General features: G+C 48.5%; 1 protein-coding gene across 1 annotated transcript in view; it reads right to left on the reverse strand.

Moving 5' to 3' along the window:
• Positions 1-25,141, reverse strand: part of Nsg2 (neuronal vesicle trafficking associated 2) — a 55,310-nt gene extending 30,169 nt beyond the window's left edge. The window contains exons 1-3 of the mRNA XM_057776436.1: positions 24,927-25,141; positions 23,897-24,047; positions 9,290-9,373 (exon numbers count right to left, since the gene is read on the reverse strand). Of these exons, the coding sequence (XP_057632419.1) occupies positions 9,290-9,373; positions 23,897-24,025 (213 nt within the window). The 5' untranslated portion in view covers positions 24,026-24,047; positions 24,927-25,141. The remainder of the gene's footprint in view (positions 1-9,289; positions 9,374-23,896; positions 24,048-24,926) is intronic.
• Between the last annotated feature and the right edge of the window lie 585 nt (positions 25,142-25,726).

Consider the following 25,726-nt stretch of genomic DNA (forward strand, 5'->3'; position numbering starts at 1 on the left):
CCCTGGGCCCCACAGCCAATGAGCTGTAGAACTAACATTTGAACCCTGGCCTGCCAGTAAAACGAGGAATTAGAATGAATTAATGATGGCCACCCAAGTGAGAGATGAAGCCTCCGTAGAGAAACTCCCTCCTGTCAAGGCACTCCTGACTGTCAGCATCCGAGGGAGAACAGGGAGGGCTGTATGGCAGTTGCCATGACAACTAGTTTCTGTGTAATTATGGAGCTCAGTGGTGACAGGACAAGCTGCACACAGTCACTTTGTTAAGGCCTGTCTTCAACTGACTGCTCCAGGAGCTTAAGCATTGTAAATTTAGGGGAAAAATTGATATAATTACTCTTTATACTAGCAGCAGCAGCACAGAGACCCAGAAAATCAGAGAGCAAAGCCTCCTGCCTTGTGGGGCTGGGATTGGGAAGCAGGTGGGGGAAATGTCTGCTTTTCTTTGCCTTTCTTTTTTCCCCTTTTGGACCAGAGCAGTTGAGGATTTGGGCAAATGGTGCACTCATGGAAGAGGAAGAAACTTAACAGGGATGTGCAGTTAAAAATTCAACTAACTTAGCAATTTCTTTAGTTTAGTTTAATTTAGGACGCTTCCTAAATATGGCGTCTTTTCTAGTTTGGAAGATAATAGTGACAAGAGGGTGCTGGCGTAGACTTGCACACACGTGAGCACACCCAGACACAAAGCCCTCTTGACCCAAAAAGCCTATCTCCGTTCCTCATTGGCTGTGTGACTCCGGCTACCCTCAGTCAACATTCTGGTCTCCAGCTTCCTCATCTGTGCATAAAGAGAATGTACCCACTTCCTGACTACAGCAAACAGAAAGTGGGAAATAGTTAGCAAGATACTGGTGTATCATAGAAGTTTGAGCAAACAAAGCCTATGACTATGATTCATAAGTAACGATATTTCAAATGCTGCTCTGCTTTCTGCATTCTGCTTCATCTGACCAACCCAATGAAGGGCATGGGGAAGTTGTCTGTGGCCCCCGGGACCACCCCAGCATTTCACCCCGGCAGTAGGGCTCCAGGGAAGGCCGTGATATTATCAGGGAAATAAGTGTGGGTACAGAGGGAAGGGCTTCCACCTGGTGTGGAAGGGTACCCAGGAGAGAAGGGGACTCAAAGAACTAAGAACAAGTTCTAGGCGGGAGGGGCCAGGGAAGATCTGAGCTGGGTCACCGTGGAACAAACATGGGATGGTAAAGGAGGTAGGGTTACTCTGACTTTGCTCATCCTGAGTGGAGGGGTGCAGAAAAGACGGAAGTTCCAAGGAAAGACCAAGGGTCTAGCCTTCCCCAAACACCCAACAGGGAGGATGCGTTATCCAGCCCAATGACCCCACTCCCTGGAATGGAGCCGCGAGTCTACAGCGCAGGAACTGGGGTCCCACTTTACAGCCAGGAACACTCATACACTGTTCCCTAAGATGCCGACCCCCACCATCTCCAGCGTTACCCGTTTTCCACAGTACTCTCCATACAGCCATCTCGGAGTAAGGCAGCTCAGGGCAGAGAAGGGAGCTGATCAGAGGCTCTGGTTTATCTGGTGTGGACTCCCTCTGTGGTGGGCAGCCTAAACTTCCAACAGCTCTTGCTTTGCCCCTCAGGTCTGGGAGGGAACCGGCTCCAGCTCCCCACTGTATGTGTGCCTTGGAGATCAAACAGTCACAAGAGTCTGGGTTGTCCTCAGCTAGATTCATTAGCAGTTGCTTGTTCTATCTCTGCATTTATTCACACAGGTTTGCTCCAGTCAGAGAGACTGAGAAGCCAGCAGCTAAAAACGGCCTGGGAGTCTGGCTTTGGAGCCACTGATTCCCACATTGCTTCATACAAACTACTCTGGTCTATTCCTCAGAAGATCTTTTTTCTCTCTGGAAAATAAAAAAAATCATATTTGATGCCCAACTATTAATTAGTAGTAGCACATGTTCTTTCTTAAAATCTGCTAATTAAAAATTTTACATGCAATATATTGTGATCATATTGTCTCTCCCCCAACTCCTCCTTGATCATATTCAACTCCCTATCATTCTCTCTCTCTCTCTCTCTCTCTCTCTCTCTCTCTCTCTCTCTCTCTCTTCCCATGTCCTGGAGTAGTTAGTTGATCAATACAAAATGGACTCCGTGTTTTGTTCTGATTTTGTAAGTGTATACGTTTTGCTTGGTTTTAGTATTTTTTTATCTTCCTGTTTTTCTAATTGTTTGTTTGTTTGAATGGCACATGCCCCTCGAAGGTGACTCTAGCAAGACACTTATCCAACCAGAAACAGAGACAGCACTTTATTCTCATTTTCAATGATGACCCAACCATAGGGAAGCCATGAACTTTAGACGCCACGGCAGCAGCCTTTGGTATCTAGAGCTCTCATGTGCAAATTCCTTCCGAGCTGGATAATGACTCTGCCCTGAGCTCAGCAGGCAGTTTTTAATAACGTGCCTAAAAATGTTGCCCAAAATAAAAAGGCAGCAATAAAAACCAAGACAACAGATACTAAAGTAACATTTTAAAACTCCACTTGCTGCTGTCAGCAAGTATTAGCATCCCACCCATGAAAGGAAGTCCCTGTGGTTCGCTGAAAAATTGGTAGCTGCAAATGGCTGTGCTATAAGTGCCATCCCATATCCTGAGGAGCAGGGAAGGATGATGCCGTTGGTGAGGTGCTCTGGGGGACAGAGAAAGCCCGGATTGAGATGAAGATGCTGACAATGTGGCCACCAGTGTCATGATGCTGACATTGTAGAGTTTCTCAAACAGCTACAGGGGTTTTGCTTGTTTGCTCATTTATTATATAGTCATTTATTTTCTATATAATAATATATATTTATATATAGTCATTTAAGAGTATCTTTGCACACTTAAGCAAGACCTTCTGGGTACAAGGATGAAGAGGATGTGGGAGGGGCTGAGACGGGAGACAAAGGGGCCAGGGAGGGGAGCTGTCAGGAAGGCGCTGTTGAAGGAGATGAGGAGTGGGGGTGCAGAAAGGACACCCCTAGGGACATTGCAGCTGACACAGGGTGGCCGGTTCTTCTGTTTCTCCATGTCTCCTACCATGCTGGTGTTGGCAGGAATGCAGAAGGCTTGAGGCCTGAGGCAGAAGGTCAAGACCACATCACTTGACTTTACAGTATGGAAGAAAAAAGATGGCAGGAAGGTGAAAAACTGGGGCTTGCCCAGAGCAGGCTTCTCAGCACTGGACTCCCTGGGGCGGGACCACTCTTAGGATCTGGGGGAACATTCAGATTCACAGCCTCTCAGTGGGGCCCAGGGTGAGCAGCCTTGCTTCTCTGAGTATGGAAGAGCTGTCCCCGGGGTTTACAGCCTGTCTGCCCAGAGCAGCCTTTCTGTAGGGGACAGCAGACAGAACATGCCAGACGCCACTGGAACCAGGGAAGAAACCTAACGACTCTAATGGCCCAAACAGTAGAAAATCAACACTAGAGAATACTTGGGTCTGAAATGTCTATTGGAAAGGTTTTATTTCAGTTTTGATTTGTTTGCTGCGGTTGTTTGATTTTAATAAGAGCCTCCTATGCTGGCTCTTCAGGAGAGACTGGGCCTCTCATCCATGTGGTTCCCCCATCTCATCTTTTAATGTTTCTGTCTAACAGGCTTGATTGATGCTGGTCACAGCTCTGGCTTCTACTCACCTGGGCTACTCTACAGGTATCCTATGACCTTCCTCCAGATACCCGCGCACCCTCCAATTGAAGCTTGCCTAGAGCAAGCTCTGCCAAGATCATGAAGACCGCCTGAGAGAACTGGTCCACACTGCAACCCACGCAATCACTTCGCACCCAGCTCTGTCCTGGGAACTGGAAACACAGCAATAGGTCAGGCATTTTCTTAGATCAGAGATGGGGGGCGGCATGTACTAGGCATCCCTGGGAAACCAAGTGGAAATGAAGATCCAACATGACCCTATGTAGAATCCAGAGAAAGCCCTAGACCAAGCTAAGATGACATGAGAGGCTTGCACAAGAGGTGGCATGTATGTGTGCGCACGCGTGTGTATGTGTGTGTGTGTGCCTATTCTATATTGTGATGAGTGCTTGGGAAGCACTTTGCTCTCCTAACCCTTTGTGTCTTCTGGGAACAGATTTTGAGCCAGCCCACAGTACATCCTGAGGACACAGAAGAGGGAGAAAGTGAAGGAAGAGAGGAAGTTGGTGGCGCACGGCCATGGCAGGATGGTATGGAGGTGTGGCAGGGATTGTGACACACAGGGCCAGCAGATGGGTTGTCTGGTCCAACAATTTCTGCTTAACCACTTTGGGATTATTCTTCCATTCTCCTGAGCATTGTTTTGGGATAGTAATAGTATCTAGGCAACAAGGCTGCTGGAGGGAAGGCGGGCTAAAGAAACACCTTTTAAACATGTTATAATCATTCATGTTGGAACATGTTGAAAAATAGCCTACCCCAAACAAACAAACAAACAAACAATGCTGTTTTGTTTTGTTTTGAGACCCACTGAGTTTAACAAGAGCCATTTGTGTGACCAGGGGTTTGGGACATGAGTTCAGTGGGGTGGGGGATCACAAATGAAGAGAATGTCTGCCTTACCTGGGATCCATCAATATCCCATAGTTCAGCAGGGAGGGTAGGGCCATGTGCCATGTGGTCCCTCCCCAGTGTAGACTGGCTGCTGATAAACCTGGTATTATACAGTCCATCGTAGGTGAAGGGCTCTAGCAGTCCTGAGCAAGGTAGACATGATGTCTACAGGCTTTGCCCTGCCCCACTTTCATTTGCCTTCCTATTAGATTATATTCCTAAAGCTGGCCCCCAAGGTCCTTTCCTTTATTTGGCCACTGACTCATTCCCGAGTCAAAACGCCAAGGTCCAACAATCAAAATTAATTCAAAATTAATTATTTGGCTAACATCAAATCAGGATTTACCAACTCACTCTAGCGCAGACTCCCCCTTTTCTCCTTAAAACCCACTCCTGCAGATACACATATGACTGCTGCTTCCTGCCTGCCTTTGTCCAATCCTGAGGCACCCTCCCCATCTCTGCTTGCCCCTCTTGGGTAATAAATCTCCTTTGTGCTGAAAATTTGGTGTCTCTGGGGTGTCCAGTACTGACTCCAAGGGGCCAACCTTTCTTACCATTGGTAGTGATGGCTGCTGTGAGATCATGGCTATATTGTAGGGAGGACAGCAAGGACGGAGGAAGTAAGGGAGGTTAAGGGTAAAAAGAAGGTACTACATATTGGAATGAAGATGTCAAAGAACAAATTTAATATAAGGTAATGAAAAATAGCTTCCTCTTAGGAAAAGACCTAACTCTAGAGGACACTGTTACAAAGTGGGGGTCACCAGCGAACCTTAACATTAAACTGGCTACAGCCTTTCATGACTCCTCCATATCTCCCCAGATACATCCCCATGGGAAGGAAAAGAAAGGCTCAGAGCCCAACTAAGAGACAAATCCAGCTTCTTAGACAGGAAGCTGGGAACCAAACAGAAGGGCAAAGGCCACAACCACAGAGAGGATAAATGGGCATTGCTTAAGTACCCAGAGTATTCCAGAATCTCAAGCTCTTTGTCATCTCAAGAGTGTGCCCCGTGTTCACCCATGAGGAACTAGAGAATGTTGGAAGGCTAAAGGAATTTTCCGGGGTCGTGAACTGCGTCCTCAAAGCCCCGGTGTTGCTCTGAATGCCCCTCATCCCCATAATATAATGGTTTCCAAACACAACAGTCAGTTCCCACTAATGGACTAGCTCTGGAACAAACAGGCTTGGTGCATGGGTCCCTGCCACAGCACAGCATCTTCCATGCTCCTAGCACGGCTGCAGCGCTAGTCCTTCCAAGGCACTAGCACCTCCTATACCACTAGTGGCCTCCATAGAGCAATAACCTTCCATAGTACCGTGATCATTCATAGTGCCAGTCATGGCACCAATACCCTTCGCAGCACCACAGCCTTCCATGGCAACAGTGCCATCCTTAGCATCAGCACTGCTGATAGCACCAGAATCCTTCTTGGTACCAGTACAGCCACAGCACCCGTCTCTTCCTCAAGATCACTACTTCCCTTAGCACCAAGACCTTCTAAGGTACTGCTGCTTTCACAGTACCAGAATTGTCCATAGCAGGAGAACCTTTACCAGCATCCATCTCTCCGTAATACCATATTCTCCGTGACACCAGAAGCCTTGGACATCACAGCGCCCTCCTTGCCATCATCATCTCATAGCCCAGGACCCTCTCCACCACCAGGACCTTCCTCTAGAGCCCCAGTCCTTCCATGTAACTGCCTTCTGTGTCACCAGCGCCTCCCATGGCAGCACCACACTTCCCCATGGAGCCCTGCCCTATGTGCATTGAATGCCTCTATGTCACCAGCACCTTCACGACGCTAGAGCCACCCAGAACACCACGTCTGCGACACCCATTCTCCAATGTACCATAAACTTCCACAGTACCAGCTCCTCCATAGTTCCAGTCCATCCACACACCAGACAACACCAGAACTTTCTAGAACATCTTTTTACATTCTGCAGCAAAGGCAGTTTAGCAGCATCCCCAGGTCCCAGGAAGGAAGGATTTGCTCCCGTTAGCCTGTGGACACTCTCCTTGCATTCTGCAAGAACCGGAGAGTTCATGAGGTGGGGTGGGGTTGGGGTAGGCAGCAACTGCTGGTCAGCACCAAGTTATCTAAGGCTATCTGCAAAGCTGCACCCCCAGCTCTGCTTCTCTAGCTGAAGTCTCCATCCATAACTCCAGGGACACCTAAGATTGCAAGGTTACCTCCTCCACCCACCACGACTCTAGGCTCAGAACATCTTCCCAGCCTCTTGCCTGCTTGGAAGATTCCCCTTGGGTCCAGCCAGAGGAGTTCAAACCTCCTTTCTCAGGCAAAAGTCTCACGAGTCTGCTCCCACAGCAGCCTTGGTAGATCCCTGAGCCCCAGTGAGCTTACTCATGGAAGACCCTCAGACTCTTCTTAATCACCACACAGCCTCCTCACCCTCCTCCCGCACCACCTTCCAGCCAGCAGATGCAGCCTCTGCAAAGCCCAGCAGAAGCTCTCTGAAGAAAGATGAAAACCAGGCTAATTAACACTTCAAGCTTTACATAAGCAAATGAGAATTTGCTTCACCCCCTCCTCTTTGGTTCTGAAAAGGCAGAGCTTGTCCCCACCTACACTTGACAGTGCTCAGGAGAGGCTGCTAGGGAACCACAAGCCTTTTGTGACCCACCAGGGTCAACTGGGCCAAACTGCATGAGGGACCTTCCGCAGACAGGGACCCCGGCAGAGACAACCTTGTTCATTCTCTTACCTGACTCATTCTTGCTCTATCTGGCAGTAATGAACCGCTGGCAATATGGCTGGATAGAAAGGCCAGACAGGCCTTGCTCTGACACTGGCTTTGACATTGGTAGCGGGGCCAGCAGATTTAATCATTCCCTGAGCCATAGTTCCCTTTTGATTAATGGAGGTGGGGTTATACCAGTCTTCCCCTGTCTGTCTGTCTGTCTGTCTGTCTGTCTGTCTGTCTGTCTCTGTCTCCGTCTGTCTGTCTGTCTTGTCTCTCTGTCTGTCTTGTCTCTCTGTCTCTCTTTCTCTCTGTGTGCATACCAAGATAAGTGTATGCAGTCAGGGGACAACTCTATGGAGTTGTCTCTCTCTCCTTTATGTGGGTCTAAGAAACAAACTTAAGTCTCCGTGCTTGTCACCTGCCGAGCCATCTTGCCAGCCCGAAAAAGTAAACCTGAGAATTTGTGAAATAGTCTATTATAGAGATATGGTTTTATTTATAAAATCAAGATGGAGGAAGAAGGTCTAACCTTGTCTAATATTTTGATTCATATATAGCTCTTCTGTAAGCATTCATATGTATGACTCTGGGCATTTTGTTGTGAACTCTGCTGCCAGGACAAGTCAGCTTTGCCCCAAGGCCAGACATGTCCACATCATCACCACAATCCCTGCTTTCCCCTCAGCCCTCTGTGCTCATTCCTGCAGGTAGCCAGTCCCACGCTCACTAGGTCCACACCACACAGCAGAAGCTAAGGTGACTGTAAGTGAACAGTCCCCGCCTTCGCAAGGGAGCTGGCCTCCAGGCTCACACCCGCAGTCACTCAGATAGAGATTTAATGTAAAGCGAGGTTGTCAAAGGCAGAAAGGAGCCCACTCCAGGCCCCAGACGACCGAGGGTCGTGCTCACTTTCAGTCTTTGGCTCTGCTTTCTTCGCTATCTGTTTACTAACCTTGTTGATTTTCACTTCGACAATTATAGTGATAGTCTCCCATTTAAAGTCTCACTACCACACGTCATTATGTGAAAGATGATACAGCTTTTCTAAAACCCAAATTCATCCACATCTCTCCTCTACTGACAGTCCTTCAGCGCCTCCTATAGCTTTCCCCATACAACCTCAGTTTCACCCACATGGCCCACAAGACTTGAGACTGTATGCATGTTACCCACATCTGATTTATCTGTTTCTCCCCTACTCCTTTTCTAAAGCACAGCCTCATTGCCCTTGTTCCTATTGGTGCTAATGTTCCTACAACCTTGGGGTCTTGCACAAGCTATTCTCTCTCGGTCCCCAGCACCCTTGTTCCTGCCATATGCTGGGCTTCCCTTCCTGTCAGTTCCCAAGCAACTCCCCAGGTGCTAACCTTAGCTTCTTTCATCTGCATGCAGCATGCATTGCTGCTGCTCTGTCCACTCCTGGTGACTCTACCCCCTCTGCATGCAGCATGCATTGCTGCTGCTCTGTCCACTCCTGGTGACTCTACCCCCTCTGCATGCAGCATGCATTGCTGTTGCTCTGTCCACTCCTGGTGACTCTACCCCCTCTGCATGCAGCATGAATTGCTGCTGCTCTGTCCACTCCTAGTGACTTTACCTCTTTTCAAAAAAACAAAAACAAAAACAAAAAAATCCAACCCACTAGTTTGTATCTGTCAGCTTCTCTTTCCTGGTTTTCTGTGTGTTATGGTCAAAGCCTCTGACTAAAATTTGCCTTTCTTCATATGTTCCTGACACATCTCCTGAAGACTGTAAAGAAAATGCAGGAAGAAGGGGGCAAGGAAAAAAATGAGAGGCTGTAGATAGATAGCCTTTATCAGTTATCAAATCTGATGAAGCTCAAGAACCTGGGATGAACTCTTGTCCTGTGATGAATCTCAGTGGCAGAGCCCATGTGACTTCCAGAATCCCCCCTGAAGTAGCTTGTACTGCTTCCCTCCTCCCCACTGTCCCTCGCCACCAGCAAGCCCCTCCTTTCTTCCCTTCTTGTCGCCCTGCCAAGGAACTGACCGTAAATTCAGCAATCTTCGGCACCCGGAACTTCCCTTTGTTTCTCTGCTCCGGCTGGTACTCTGTTCTTGTCTTCACGATCACCTGCAACGTTGGACCAATGTTAGCACAGAGACAAGAGCTTCCCCTTCCCCTCCCCCTCCCTTTGGCCACCAGGACTTGCTCTCCATCTCAGACATAGAGCCCCCTTCCAAACACATGACCCCCATTCCAGCAAGCATGGTGACGATGTTGATTAGACCTCTCCAGATGTTTGTGTATTATGGGTGTTCCTGTCCATAGAAATGCATAGCCCACTTTGACAAAGGAGAATCATTGATCATGGGTTTATAGACCACTTTACCAGACAATTCATGTTCTTTCCCAGTTTTCCACTTTCCAATGTAAACAAACGTGTGTGTGTGTATTAGGGATGTAACTCAGAGTCAAACATCTACTCAACAAGTGCTCTACCACTGAGTTAGGCTCTCAACCTTTCATTTTGCCCTTTCCTCTCTTCCGTGTTGACTAAATGCGTTCTTTGACGATTTCCGTCACTGACTGAAGCGCCATCTGCTTAGTCTCCCTCCTCCCGCCCTGCCATACCTCACTCTTCCCGGCAGGTCCCTTCCCTCATTCATGTCTTTTTGTTTTGTTACCCACTTATTTTAGCCAGGACCATTCGTGTACCCATGGGCTTGGACTGGTCCTAGGATGCTGGAGGGCTCACTGTTTGATCCACAACTCAAGAGGGTCACCATTCCCAGAATCCACCGGTTCAGTCGGTGGAACTATTCACCAATAGTTCAACAGGGAGGAGTGGGGCCTCTGTGAGATCCTCCTGGGTCCAGGACTGGCTGTTGACAGGCCCAATGCAGTTGGCCACAGCTGCTATGGAATCGTGTTTGGAATGGCTTTGCCGTGCCCCGATTATGGCACCTTCTTTTGATGCAGTGTGCTTCATATAGGTATGCTGCATCTGATATTTAATTTTTTTAAAAAAAACTATGTGGATTTGGGGAAGGCATGGACTTGCAGAGATATTTGTGTGGAGGTCAGAGGACAACCGGGAGAGTCAGGGCTGTCCTTCCACTGTGTAAGTTCTGAGGACTGAGCTCAGGTTTTGATGGCAGGTGCCTTTACCTGCTGAGCCACCTCATTGGCTCTACAGTTGATTCTTTTTTAATTAAAAGTTATTACATTTTTCAATTTTACCACACGTTCCTTATACCTTATCCTTCTAAAGATAATACAAGATAGGAATTGCTTTGTTTGATCAATGAGGAAACTATAGTTAGAAGATTACTAACTTGCCTAAGGTCACAAAGACACTGCCCACTAACAACGCTGCCATCACACCAGGGTTCAGCTGACTCTAAAGCTGTCTGGAGCTGATCTTCCGTTGGCAAGTGTTTAGGCCACTTCCACAGTCTGGGTTATAGAAACAAGTTATGATTAATAACCTCTTGGTTAATCCTCCGCACACATTCTTAGTTGTAATATAATTTGGGGATTGGCACAAGGAAAAAGGAAGGCATTTGTTCAGCCCATTGCACCGTCTCCTTTCCCTGAAATCTATTTTGGCGGCATATTTTACTGAGGTGCGCTGCCACCTCCCACGGCTTTTATGGACCTCCACCCCACTTTGTGGACTCAGAAGGAAGAAAAAGAAACTTGAGAAATAGTTTGCAGTTATTGCCACGTGTTAAGGCACCGTGGACAACATGGAAACTGACCGAGCTGTGAGGCCCCACCTGAAGCTACAGACTCTGGCCACCCCACAGCCCTTTATGCGTTCCCTGTCTCATACTAAACAGAATACCTGGTACTGTCACAGGGGACTGTTTCCACCCACAATGCACTGAGCTTCTTGATGCTCCTGATAGCAGCCTGAGCCAGTATGTTCACAGGTAGGGCTTTCCTGTCCTGCCCCGGGTGGGCGGGTGGGGTTGGGGAATGCTGGTTCTGTTCTCTTTATATGTTTCTTTCGCATACTGCTCCGCAGAGACCCTTCCGTGAGTGAACAACATCACACAACCCTGGAGACGGGGAAAGACCGACGAGGGGCCTTGACAAGAGGCCCTAACATGCTGTGACAGGGCCATGGAGCTAGGACCCGAGCACAAGCCAGATCTGACAGCCAATGAGAAAAATGAGAATTTCAGTCCTGCAACCACAAGGAAGGGAATTCATCCAACAGCTCAAGTGAGCTTGGATGAGGATCCAGGGATAGAGCAAGCCAACTACACCTGACTATGCTAAGACTGACTTACAAAAACTCACAAAAACTCGTCGGTGAGAAATGTGCATTGGCTCAAGATAGCAGCAGGGAAATAGTTTGCCCTCTCACATGCCTGGGCCCACTCCTCACCTACTGGTGCAGGCCTATCCCTTCCACAGCCATGGCCAACAGTCTCAACTCGAGCCCCTTTCCCTCAGATGCCAATGGGAAGGAGCATTTACTCTGAGTCTTCTTGTTGTCTCTCCGTTGTATGGACACCCTGCTCAGAGCCCCCGAAAGAGCTTAAGACCTTCTTCATCATTTGGTGCATATGAGAAAGGGCCTATATTCCTGCCATCACATTGAGCACCTAGAGGTTGCTTCTCTAGTGTCTCTTTCCTTCTCCTTATCTTTTCCTGAATCAGAAGCTCCCTGGGTTCCTTTCAGGTGCTCACTCACCCCCCCCCCCCCCCCCCCCCCCCCCCGCACTTGTGATCTGGTGGGATCCTCCCCTCCCTTCATGACCACAATAGTATCTAGTTAGACAAAGGCAAGCAGGAAACATTGTCTTGACATTAGCATGTCACTCAGTTAGGATAGATGCATTAGATACAAGGCACCACTATAGCCTGTGGGAAAAAGCCCCCTTGGTTTCCATGGGTTCCCTGAAGTGCCGTTTTCCCTTGCACGATGCAGTAGGGACTTAAGCGCTGAGGGAGCTCAGCGACTGTTGCTACTCCAAAAACAACCGGGGGCGCGGGGGGGGGGGGGGGGGGGGGAGAGCCAGGGTGGCGCATGAGCAGGGTAACACCACAAGCCCATGGCGCGTCTCACAGATGTCATGTTAAACACAAGAAATCGGACCCCAGCAGGCCTTTTAGACACTGTGGATTTCGCTGATGTCTTCAGGTAAGTGTGGAGCTAACGTGGAATGAACCTGACCACTACAGAAGGTATTTGTTTTAAATATGCACACATCTCCCTTGGCGGTGCTGAGGGGGGCAGTGTTGGGGCCAGAGCCCTGCCATCTGCATCTTGTACTGCTCTGAATGTTGATGAAATGCTCTAGGTGCCCTGGGTAATTTTTCTAATGAAAAAATTATTTCATATCGGCTTCAGGGACCTGCCAAGGGATGGTCAGGTGCCTTTGCCTGGCATGTGAGCAGTCTCAGCTATTCCCTTCTGTTTAGAAAGGTCACATGTTCTCCAACACAGCTGTGAAGTAGTCAAGGTCCCCACAAGAGATCTCAGAGCCCCAAGTCTATTTCAAGCAGATAGGCCCTTCTACCTGGAGTAAGTAGCCAGCGTACAGTCCTTCTTCTGAGCTTGGAGCTCTCTGGTGTACCATGGCTCCACTTAGGACCCATCAGCTCCGGTACCATCCTGGTACCACTCTGGTATATCACTTAGGACCCATCACCTCTGGTACCACCCTGGTACCATTCTGGGGTATCATTTAAGATCCATAAGCTTTACATGGTCAGTGGAAACTGAACTGGAAGCTTGCATTTAGGTCTTTTCCAGGATAGATCCCTCAGCTGCCTGGACCCAAGGCCGGAGTCAGGAGCCAGAATGCCGTAGAGTACCGTCCTGCTCAGCTAGGTCACGCGGGATGCTACATGGGTTGTGTGCACATCTGACTTAGGACATCTTCCTACCAGATCTAGAAGCAGTCCTATTAAGTGCCACAGGCTTGCTGTCCCCCTTCTCCTTGAGAATTTCTGCTCCCTCGGTCTATTCTGATAAGCCCTTCTCAGCTTTCAGCTTCTGGCCTCTCTCCTTCCTTCCTGCCTATTCATTCTAGGGTGTCACTGGGACTTTACAGAGCAAGTTCTTTGTCACTCTCAGTCCTTGTACATGCCCAGGCCTGTGTGTCCCCACTTGTGCCATCATGCTGAGGGCATCTTTCATTCTCATGACTCTCAATGGACATCTCTACCCAGTTCATGGAGACTCAGCCTACCTGATACTCTCGGATCTACACAGCCACATTTGCCATGGTCACGTTCAAGCTGCAGGGCTCTGCCTAACCCTTCTCCTCTATCCTGAACTCTCATGCCTATAGAATCTGGGCCTGAAAATAGCATCATTCAAACTGTGCTGGTCAGTTTTATGTCAATTTGACACAAGCTAGAGTCATTCAGGAAGAGGGAACTTAATTGAGAAAATGCTCCCACCAGAATGGCCTGTGTGAGGGTCCAGCTCACTGTGGATGGTGCCACCCTGAAGGATGTGGTCCTGGTGCTATAAGAAAAGAGGCTGAGCAAGCCATGAGGAGCAGGCCAGAAATCAACACTTCTCTCTGGCCTCTGCATCAGTTCCTATCTTGAGTTCCTGTCCTAAATTCCCTGGATAATGAACCACAGCTGTAAGACGCAATGAACCCTCTGCTGCCCAAATTGCTTTTGGTCACTATGTTTCATCACAGCAATGGAGTCTTTAACCAAGACAATGCCATTGTTTAGTTCGGATCAAATGCAGGACTCTCGTTCCTTCTGTTTCCAAATCCATTCCATCAAGTCATTTGTTCCAGCTGGTATCTGTCCAAACCATCCTCAAATGAACACATTTATCTAGTGATACTTCCTTGCACCCCCTTTACCTCTCCTCAATTTGGCTCTAGACATGTTTCTTGCTTCCATTCCTGCCTCCTTAGACTCAAAGAAACGATCTTTCTAGGTGGAGGGAGGAGCATACACCAGCAAAGAGACCCAGGAGGCTGACGCCCGGTAGAACCACACAGGCATCTTGGAGTGGCCAGAGAACAGGGTCACAAGGGGAGTGATAGAGATGAAGTTGGAGGGGCAGGAAGAGGCTGAAAAAGTCACTCTAAGCACCACGGAGAGATGGCCCTAAGGGCACAAGGAGCTGAAGGAAGGTTAACAAGGTAGCCTCCCTAGGTGTTCAGTGCTGGAGAGAGCCGGCCACTGGGAGGAAGCTGTGGTGGGGGCAGAACTGGAAGCCCCTCCTACGAAGTTACAGGATTCAGGCCGCTATCAGGAGTATCAGGAAGAAGCTCAGTGCTTGGCTTCCGCGGAGTAGAACCAGAAACAATTCCATCTTGGAAGGGGAGGGAGCATGGAAGGGGGGAGGGAGAGAAAGAAAGAGAGATTTCACAAAGAATGCAAAGAAACAGCCTCAGCCTCACCGCATCATCATGGATAGCTGCCTCCTGGCCCCAGTTAAAACAGAGCAAGACAGGGCCCTGGTGCCTTAACTTGATTTGTAAAAGAAATGGGCTAGAGGTGGGAGTGGAGAGGAATGAAAATAACTGTCCTAGCCCGTTCATTATTAAAAGGTTTATGGCCATTTAACAAACGAGGCTCCAGGGTTTTAAATATTGTGGGTATGGACAAAGTCACTTTGTTTTTTCTCCTGCTTACACGCTGGTCCCCCATTGTCCTTTCAAGCTGCTAATATGAACATAATTTAATATAACCGGCACTGGGAAAATGGGATAAATTATTCATTCCCAGAGGATGCCCTTTCCCCCAACCAGTTTCTATCGCTCACCCCCACTTCGCCGGCAAGGCTAGATGGTGGTTCAGATGGCTCAAAGTGCAGATCATAAAAATTTAAACTAATACTTCCCCGAATTATCAATAATGAAGAGGTTCCCACACGGAGAGTCCCCAGGATTGGCAGGAACAATAAATTAAAGCACAGAAGAGCTGACAAGGAGCAAAACTGTGTTTTTATGAGTCGGACTTGCAGAAGCCAAAAATAGACCTTCATTGTAGTCACGGCTCATCCCTGCAGCAGGGCGAGGGCTGCCACGGGCATATCAGGTGCTCTCCATGCTGGGGATGCTCTGAGGAGGGCTGCTTTAGCTTCCTTTCTTTCCTCCTTTTCTTTCTTTCCTTTATCTTGGTTTGTTTTTGGAGACAGGGTTTCTCTGTGTAGCCCTGGCTGTCCTGGAACTCGCTCTGTAGGCCAGGCTGGCCTCGAACTCACAGATCCTCCCGCCTCTGCCTCCGGAGTGCTAGGATTAAAGGCGTGTGCACCACTGTTGGTCAACATTACCTTTGGGAGGTAGCGCCAGGTGTGCTGAAAGCCTGCCATCCTGACCTTCAGCCATCTTGTGACCTCTGGTATGGGTGAGCATCCACACTTGACAGAGAAACTGAGGCCCAGGGAGAACTGTGACCTCAATCCTCACCTAGCTACTAGGAGGCAGTGATGAATCAAGTCACCTCACACATCCTGGTCCTGAGGGTCCTGGATGCTGCCAGGGCCCCACAAACCTGCTGCCAGAGGTGAGGGCAGAGGGAGGGAGGCTGGAAGAGGGCCAGGTGGGGCTGAGTCCTCACTCAGATCCTCCCTTTTTGTCTGCTCCTCACCTCACATGTTCTCCTTGGATTAGACTTCACCTGGGATCCTGAAAGCAGAGGCCAGTGCCCAAAGAACTAGAGGCGGTCTATAGGGCCCCACCAATTTCACATTGGGGGACTGGAGCTGAGAGAAGGCAGACATTTAGCACACATCACACAGTGAGGTGAGTCAAAAGCAGAAGCCTCATATGAAGCTGCCACACAGGTCTGGGCTCTCTCCAGGGCTCTTTTCTTTGCCAGGTTTTTGCTTTCTTAGAGACAAAATATAAGGCAAGTGTGGCCAGCATGGCTGGGGCTCAGCTCCCAGCTTAACAGCCCTCTGCAGGGGAGGAGAGCAAGTCAGCTGGCCCGCGCTGTTTCACCTTTGGTTAAATGGGAGGGACGTTTTAAAACAAAAGTTTCAAAACTGAAAATCACGGACTTAAGTCTTTAAATGGCCCCCATTCTCATTCTCAAGCATTTAGCAGTCGAGACACGCACACGCCGTTTGTCCTCCAAGACCATGGGGGGGGTCAAAAACGACAAGATTTTAATCTCTTATGGCTAAATAATATTCCATTATGCATATTTTATGCTATAATGTATACATGTGTCAAAACATCACATTTTGGGGGTCAGAAAGACTGCTTGGTGTTTAAGAGCACCCATTGCTTCTGCAGAGGGCCAGAACTTGGTCCCCAGCACCCATATCAAGTGGTTCACAATGTCAGTGACTCCAGGGGCTCTAGTGCCTTCTTCTGGCCTTGGAGAACACAGCATACATGTGTACACATCTCTCCCCCACACCGAATTTAAAAATCACATTTTTTTTTTGCTTCAGAAATGTGTACCATTTTCAAGTACCAATAAAACAAAAAAAGAGACTAGAATTTATGCATATTGTTTTTATATGTGAGACCATGTTAGAATATGTTCTCATGGAGCAGGCCACAAATTGTCTCTTGCCCCCTAAAGTGATAGTCGCTCAGTGTTTTCCAGTTTACACCAGCGTTCACTTAACCAGCCCTTCCTCCTCAACAGCCCAAATCATTCCCATTTTTTGGTAATATCTATAGGACATTGTATAACTGAAAAAAAATTATGCTCATAGGATACATTCTTACCAATAAGAAGCACAAAAGCTAGGCGATGTCACCAGTTTAACTTTATAAATAATGTCATATATCCTTTGAAAGGCGTCATTAAGTTCTGCAGCCAACAAGAATGTCCTAGGAGCAGGAGGAAAGAATCTAACAGGAGAGGGCAGGGAGATAGAGAACACATATGACCTAAAAGCAGAATGGGGGGAGGCTGGAGTTGGAGAGGTGACTCAGAGGTTAAGAGCATTGGCTGCTCTTCAAGACGATGGGTGTGTGTGTGTGTGTGCTAGCTGGGCAGTGGTGGCACATGCCTTTAACCCCAACACTCGGAAGGCAGAGGCAGGTGGATTTCAGTGAGTTTGGGGCCGGCCTGGTCTACAGAGTGAGTTCCAGAACAACCAGAGCTACACAGAGAAACCCTGTCTCGAAAAAACAGAACAAAGCAAAACCAAACCAAACCAAACAAAAAGAAATCCTGTTTTGAAAGACCAAACAAACAAATAGAGGACTGGGACTTGATATCCTAGCACCTACATGGAGGCTCACAACTGTCTAAAACTCCAGTCTCAGGGACCTGACACCCTCTTCTGGTCTCCATAGGCACCAGGCAGACCGTGGTGCACAGAAATACAAGCAGGCAAAATATGCGTGCACACACACACAAAAGAAAAAAAAAGCAGAAGAGAGGAGAACATAGAGGGAAGAAAGGAGTTAGCAGAGGAGGGGGCAGGCTTGGGAGGATGGTAGAGAATAAATAAAAACAAAATATGAGCACATGTTTGTATTAAAGTGTCGCAGTGAGACCTATCCCTCTGTCTGTTAACTTTAAAAGAATGGAAAAAAATATTCAATATAACATTCAAAAAAGCACATACTGAGGTTGTTTTTCCAAAACGTACCAACATAAGCATCATCGACAATTTTTGTTGTTGTTTAAAGTTGCTTTGTTTTTAAATTACAGAGACTTTGTACTCTGGGTAAAGTAATCCTCCCCCCCCCCCCTTTTTAACCTATTCACAGGCACTTCCTGAGCCTCACCCAGCGTGGGGGCTCTCAGAAACCTCTGGGAGCCTCTCTGTCTAGCAGGGGACCAGGGAGGCTGTCCGGGGGGTGGTGGGGGGGTGGAGCTGCTCCCTGCGGGGAGGCTGACAATTCCGTTAAGGAGAAAGGGAAGACAGGAAGGCTGGGGGCAAGGCACACAACCCTGGAACAAACAGCCCCACCTCTGCCCAAGTCCTTCCACCTCTGTCCTGTGTGAGTCCCAGCTCTTCCAGCCCTCACCCTTGAAACCCACCATGCTCCTTTTCAGTTTCCCACATGCTTTCCGTGTTAGGTGACATTCTGAGTGTCCAGGGAAAGGAAGGAAACTGGGTCAATGTGCCCTCTCTGTGCAGTGCCTGGGCGAGGTCATGGATACTTTTTACATTTTTTTTCCTCTGATGGTAAGCTGTTAGGTGGACACTGGGCCCACCTTCCAGCTCCGACAACAATGAAGCCCTGAGTGGCTGAACAACCTGCAAGAAGCCTCACGGCAGGCAAGCAGCTTGGCAAAGATCTGAACCCAGCTCTCTAGGATTGTCGAGCCCGTGTGCTCTACCGTCAATTTCATTCTTCACAAACTGCGAAGCGTGGCAGATCACAATAACTGATGTCAAAATCTTCCCATTCCTCTCCTCTAAGGCACGTAAGCCACCCATGCCCAAGACTCACAAAGACTTAACAACTAGCAGAAAGGAAACGGGCGTGGTTGGAGCCTGGCAGCTAGCTCAGCAAGCACGTGATGGACTGGAGGCTTTGCCGAGGCAGGCGTGTCTGTCTGTCGCCTGCTGTCTGCAGCCCTGTCATGCACCTGCTGGCATCTCCAGGATCTCTGTGTGCAGAATTCAGCTGCAGTTTTCTTTGGGTGAGACAGTTGGTCTATTCTCTGAACTCATTTCTGCATTTGCAACGTGGGAGTCCTGGGTAGAAACCTCACAGTTTCTCAGGGTACATGTTTGTGGTGAGAAGGCCTCAGAGGAGAACTGGGTCCCAATTGTCTTAGTCACCTTTCTACTGCTGTGAAGAGACAGCGTGCTCAAGGCAACATAGAGAAGAGAGTTTGTTGGGGTTTACAGGTTCAGAGGGTGAGTCCGTGACTGTTATGTTGGGGAGCATGGCAGCAGGTAGGCAGAGATGGTGCTGGAGCAGTAGCTGAGAGTTTACACTTCATGCACAAGTGGAAGGCAGACAGAGAGAGACGGGGGGGGGGGGGGGAGAGCTAACTGAGAGGGGCATGGGTTTTTGAAACTTACAAGCCTAGCCCCCAGTGACACACCTCCTCCAACAAGGCCACACCTCCTAATCCTTCCTAAACATTTCCACCAACTGGGGGGCTAAGAATTCAAATATACGAGCCTGTGGGAGCTGTTCTTTTTCCCATAACCTGGAGGACACTTGCCTGCTTGGCTCTGAGTCTATTTCCTTACACATCTGGTGAAGAGATAAAAGGCATTTTTAAACACTGAAGAGGGAGGCTTATTAAAAAGTTTCTTCTTCCTGCTATCTGGCAGGACAAAATTAGTCATGCAGAGCCAGTGACCTCAGGCTAAGTGACCAGATGCAAAAGAGGCAGGATAAGTTCTCCACAAGCCACCGCAGCACCGGGTCTTGGTGAGAATCCACCCAGCTACTATCGCCATGGTGCCAGTCCTACAGCACTGCTGCCTCACGCCCCAGCTGCGGCGTCTAGTCAGGCTCCTGCTTCTGCTCTTTTCCCTGTACCTTCAGGGAGCCTGGCCACCTTGACTGGGGTTAGCTGTTCTGTTGTTCCCTAGAAGAATGAATGGAAGTGAAGAGAAAATTCTTAGGAACCATTGTAGGGCTGACCCTGTCCATCGTCTGTGGGTGGCCCACAGCCTCCAGCATAAACCCCATAGAATGGAACTCCAGGTCCCATTGTCTTCCTGAATTAAATCCCTTCCTCATGCTGGGGCCTACCTGATGCTCATCTCCTCACTCTCACCTCCTCTCTCCCCATCTCTTAGCATCTCCCACCAAACTCCTCCTCGTCTTATCATGGCCGTGTACGTTTAGCTAGGTGCAGGATTTTCTGGGTGGGTGAACAGATGGAAGAATCAGTTCCTTCAGTATGGTTGTCATAACTGCAGCTGGACTTGACGGTGGTCAGGGGACGTCTCCAAGGGGCATTCTGTCAGAACTTGGCTAAGCAAGATGAACACTGCCCTATCAAACCAGCATAGCTAAGAAGACTATGTTGAGGGAGGAATAGAGCCAGCACCTTGGAGAGAATGGAAAGTTGCAGGAGAAAGTTGGGATTCCAGGACACTAGGCCTTCAATCCTGTAATCTACTCCTTGTCTGTGATGTTTAGATATGCTGCTGAGTCTTGGTTTCTGTGTGTGCATTTTTTTTTTTTGGCATTTGGGGAAGGATAATTCTTTAGGGCATCAGCTCTGGCATCTGGCATTCTACTTCTTGCCTGTGACATTTCGATATGTCACTTCACTGCTCTGAATCTTGGTTTCCTCACTGGTGAGATGTGTACACTAACAACTACCCTCGCAGAGCTTCTGGAAGATGAACTAAAATCACGGACATGAACGCCCTGTGCGACCCAGGGAATGCCTTCACACAGGCTACCACTATGGATAGAGTGTCTCCCCAAGGACCATGTGCTGGAACTGGGTCCTCGGGAGAGCTATGGAACTTTCAAGAGGCGGGGTCTAGTGAAGGATAATGAGGTCACTGGGGGCACTGCCCTCAGAAGGAATTAGTGTGGTTCTTCTGGAACTCATTCCTCAGAGAACCAAGGAAGACTCTTGCCTCCTATCTCACCAAACGATCCATCTCTTCCCTTTCCACATGCTCTCAGCATGATGTCCTAGCCATGTCCTAGACCAGCCATGGCTGGCACTGTGCTTTCTGGGCCTCCAGTCTGGGAAACTGGCCTAGCTGCAGCTCTTTTCTTTATAAAGTGTCTAGCACCAGGCTTCTGCTATGACAACAGAAACCGACTGAGCAAGATTCCAGCATGGGTGAGGGAGGGGCTCATGGTGCCTCATCCCCAGCTGAGTGGGACTGGCAGTTGACGGTTGCTGGAGTCATTTTTCTTTGTGGGCATGGCCACTAGGAGGTTCCCTGTGCCCACAGTGGATGGTCTTATACCTATGCTCATATGGACAACATTAATTGGAATCTGAGCTTTAAAAAAAAAAAGAAGAAGAAAGTGAGGACATGAAGTTGGGAGGAAGTCATTTTGGAGAGATCTGGGGGGAGCTGGAATGGAAATGGGGGTGTATGATTAAAATACATTTCATATGTACATAAAATTATTAAGGAATAATTAAAATATTTAGAAAACATAAATAAGGATTTGAATCCTCCTGAAAATGTTTCTTGCAGTTCGTGATGGTAGCTGTCATTTAGAGAAACTGGCCTCTGAATCGGATTCTCCTTTAACACATTTGTTCTGCTCTCAGGGGGGAAATCGACTTCGCTTTTGTAAAGAACATAAAATCTGCACTGGAGACCTAGCTCGATGAAAGAGCACTTGTCTAGCATGTGTGATACACCAGCTCTAACATCCTGCCCTGAAAACGGAAACAAATCGTAATAAAATCTAAGTGATCAGCATGAAAAACCACTAAGACAATTCCTGACTCAGAGAAGACGCAGGCCTAAGACACAGCTGATCCCTGTTGTGAGTTCCTGACTGACTCAGAAACGGGTCAAATCTGTGGATGCACAGACCGAGTTCATGCCTTGCTCCTGAAATGGAAGGTTCTGGAACAACGCCGCCCAGGCGCCCAGGTTCTGCATCTAGATGCTTCATTGACCTTTGCTTCGAGAAGGTACAGTTTCCTTAAACACTGGATCAAGACAGATAGCTATTCCCTTACCAGGGTCTATTTACTAGTGAGAGACTGAAGCAAAAGTGCATGCTTGCGTGTGTGTGTGTGTGTGTGTGTGTGTGTGTACGTGTGTGTGTGTGTGTGTGCAAGAGCATGCGTGTGCTTGGGAGAGTACTTAGCATGTTATAAAGCACTTGAACATGTTTATCCTCGTCTTTTATTCTTGGTTTTGTGCCATTTGGCATCTGAGGCCATATCTGATTTTGTTCTGACAGCCTGAGGTAGGAGCTTCCTCACTCCACAGAGGAGGAAGCTAACACCCACCTGGCAGTGAGGAGCCCCAGAGGGAGCATTCGGTGTGCCTCTGCAGGGACTCCTGCATCTTTCAACACACAGTATGAGAGAGCTGATTAGTCTGGCCTTGGAATGACTCCCTGGTATGCCTGGACTGGTTGCTCGGTGGGAGGAAGGAATTCTCAGCGGGAGTTAGGAGAGTAAAGGGAGAGGGGGCAGACTATTCTCTAGATGGCCTGTAACTGTGTGGAAGGTTGTGGGGAGGTGGCCTCCCACAGTTCCTTGTCATTACCCACCTCTCAGACACATGCACATGGCCACTAACTTGAACCTCAAGACACGTGTCTTTTCCTCAGAAACCTGCACTGGGGTCTAGATGGGGTTCAGACACTCCCACCTGAGCTTTCTGTGCATCTGGAGTCCCCCAACCTTGGGCTTGTAATACGAGTTTGCAATCCCAGACTCCCAGGTGTATTATGGGTCTAAAATCGAGTTTGCTTGACTTTGGCTGCACATGGGGTTCCTGTGGGGAGATAGCATTTAGGTTGATGGCTGGATCTCATCTCAGAGATTCTGTCAGAATTGCTTTGGCTGGGGGTGGGGGTGACCTCAATAATAGGAGTTTCTAAATCGCCTGGTGCTTCTAACATGAAGTAAAAACTGAGTATGTCTGACATGCCTGAGGCGAGTTCTCAGTGTGTCTCTTCACACTTCCTTAGCAGCCATGGTGTTCAAAGCTCTTTTCAAAAGGTTTTATTAGTTTCTCAGGATAGCTCAACTGCTCTAATTCCACCACCCACCCTGACACATTCTTCTATCAAAAACCTCTGGGCTTTCAAAACAAATGACTCAGCCCCAGCCAATCAGCTGGCTCTTCATCTCGGTTTAGTTCCTCTCCATTGATTGGATGGAGCCAAGTGGTTAAGACGCACAATACCCTCCTGGAGATGCCAATGAGAAAAATCGAACAGATGAGACGATCCATTGTTCCGTCTCCAGCCTGGGGGCAGGATCATCTACCTGCAAACCCCTCACGATGGGCACTAGCTTACCCCCTAAAGCCTCTGCGCTCTTGGGCAGACCTCACACATGCTCTCCTACCTATGTCTGTGGGATGACACCCCTCTGCCACCGCCATTTCTTCCTTCAGGAGATGGGCCATCAGCCCGAGGCTGCTTCCCAGCCTCGTTTCCCCAGACATTCTCCTGCAGCAGCGCTGTCAAGGCGAGCTTCCCACGATCCACACACTCGTTTCCATCATTGCCTTAAATACCGGTTCCACCCGGAACCTGAAAGACTATTCACCTTCAGGACTAATCTAGATATTCTCCACTGTAGCTCACCTATCCAGCCCTCCCTCTGCATCTCCCTGGCCCTCCCCACCCTTTGTGAGGCTTGGGTCCAGCATTTACCATGATGCACTGTGTTCATCTGAAGAAGGGTTTTATAACTTTGTCTTTTGATAACCAATTCCTAGGACTGGAGCGACCTTAGCAGGTGCAAGCTGCAGGACTGAATCCAAGTCTCTGCCTTCCTATCTGTACCAATCAATATTTGAAACACCTTAAGAAAATTGAGACAGGCTTTGTTTTTCTTCATCCCCATGTAGAAGCTTATGGGTATCCACCTGCCATGATAACATCTTAACAAGAAAACATTAATTTGCTTGCCTGTATATGTAGATATGAACAAACACCATAAATCGGCAGTAACACAGGAGCTCTCACCCCTGGACAGAGCATTTTCCAAGGAAGGGAGCCTGTGTGGTGGCCGGGAGAATGAAAGTGCTTGAGGGGTAAAATCTTTTGCTGGTTGGGGTAACCTGGGGGGCAAGGGAAGGAAATCACCTATTACCTTCTCGGGAGCAGCCAGCTGTAAATGATTAACCTCCAAGGGCGTGATGAGGGGGACCGTCTGGAAGCCATCCTCCACCGACGGCGGCTTGGCCCCCTTCTCTCCAGGGTTGCCGTTCAGCTTCACCATACTTCGGCTTTTATTCCTAGACCTAAGGCAAGCAGCAGGATTCTGGTTATGGCAGGAATGTGAGGGGCTGACGGCCGTCCACTACTGCTCCCTTCCAGCAGCGTCCAATCTGGTGGTAACCGTCAACCTCTCACTACATTTCCTGACATGATTCCCATTGTCCAGGGAAACTTCATTAACCAGCAGACTGTGCCAATTGCCCACCGAGTTTACCAACCCTCAAATCAAGGAGCAGCAAAAAAGGAAGAAGAAGAAGAAGCCCCTCAGACCTTCATTTAAAAACAAAAAATACAAGCTTAGAAAAAAATATCAAGACACTATGGCTAATACAGCCCCGGAACCCCACTGGCCAGCTTGTTCTCAGCACAAAAGGAAACTCCATTATTCTGGGTCCCCCTGCAGTAGGGTATACTTCACCTCACCACCCACACTGCTATTTTTGTCTTTTCTTCCTCGATTTCTAAAAATGTAATTAAATACATTCAGTATCTCTTGCAGTACCTTTTTTTTTTTTTTTTTACATAATATGTAGATCGTACATGAGATTCGGGTTTCTAAATCAGAAAGAGGCTGTGTTGAACCTGATCTTGTTATTCAGCCATGAAATACCTCCATTTCCTCAATAGCCAAGGGCTTTTTTTTTTTTCATGGAAAGTTAGCAGCCCCCATATTGCAAGATTGCCAACTAAATAAACAAATCACATTTATTTCTCTCCGGCTCCCTTTTGAAGTCAAGCATTGCTTTCACCCCACCCTCCAAAGCCCAGCACAACTGAATCTCTCCTGCCAATCCTGCGGGTGGGACATAATTAGGGAGAACAGGGTTGTTGCGGGGATGACAGGGAGGTAAGGGCTGGGGGGAGGCTGGGGATCGGCACCACAAAAACAAGTGCCTACTTACTGTGCAGCGCTGGCGGGGGTCAGGGCAGAGTCAAGCCAATGTGTAGAGGAGGAGAACAAGCCCGAGTCCTCCCTCCACAGCCCGAGCTGCTGTTGCTGAGAAAGCAGCCCTCGCGTGCCGGGATCCGGAGCTTCTGAGAGCGAGGCGCCAGCGCTCAGAGAAGATCTCGGCAGCTGCCAGCCTGCTCGCCTGCTCGCGCCTCCCACCGGGGACGGCTCCCACACCACCTGTCATCTGGCACCACCTGCTGTTTCTCATGCATGGCCACAACCCCTGCATAGGACAAACGGCTTTGAAAAAGTGGAAGGGATTTTGGTTATGCCAACAATAATCTGGCTTTTAAAAATTATGTAGTTACGTAAAATGTGATTCTTGAATCTTTGGTGGGGGGGCTGGAAGGCTCTTCCTTCCTTCCTTCCTTCCTTCCTTCCTTCCTTCCTTCCTTCCTTCCTTCCTTCCTTCCTTTCTTTCTTTCTTTCTTTCTTTTTTTAGGGGAAGGGCTCACCTTTTACTAAAGCTTCCCTAACAGTATTATAAAACAGAACGGTTCGAAACACCTGCTCTGGGGTTAGAAGGGAAAGTAAAAAAATTTCCCACTTCCCATGCAGTAACACCTTTCTGGATTCTTCCAAGCTTCCGTCTTCATTTGCAAATGTGGTTTCTAACAGTGACTCGGGGGACAGCATGCAGTGTGGATACCACAGCACACAAAGCTTGAAGCGTTGCACAGGCTGGAGCTGTTTGACTCACGATTGTCCCAGGCTTGTCCAGGTCAGTTAAGGTCACAGAATTGGAAAAGA

This window comes from Chionomys nivalis, chromosome 7, assembly GCF_950005125.1.
Source record: "Chionomys nivalis chromosome 7, mChiNiv1.1, whole genome shotgun sequence".
Lineage (NCBI taxonomy): Eukaryota > Metazoa > Chordata > Mammalia > Rodentia > Cricetidae > Chionomys > Chionomys nivalis.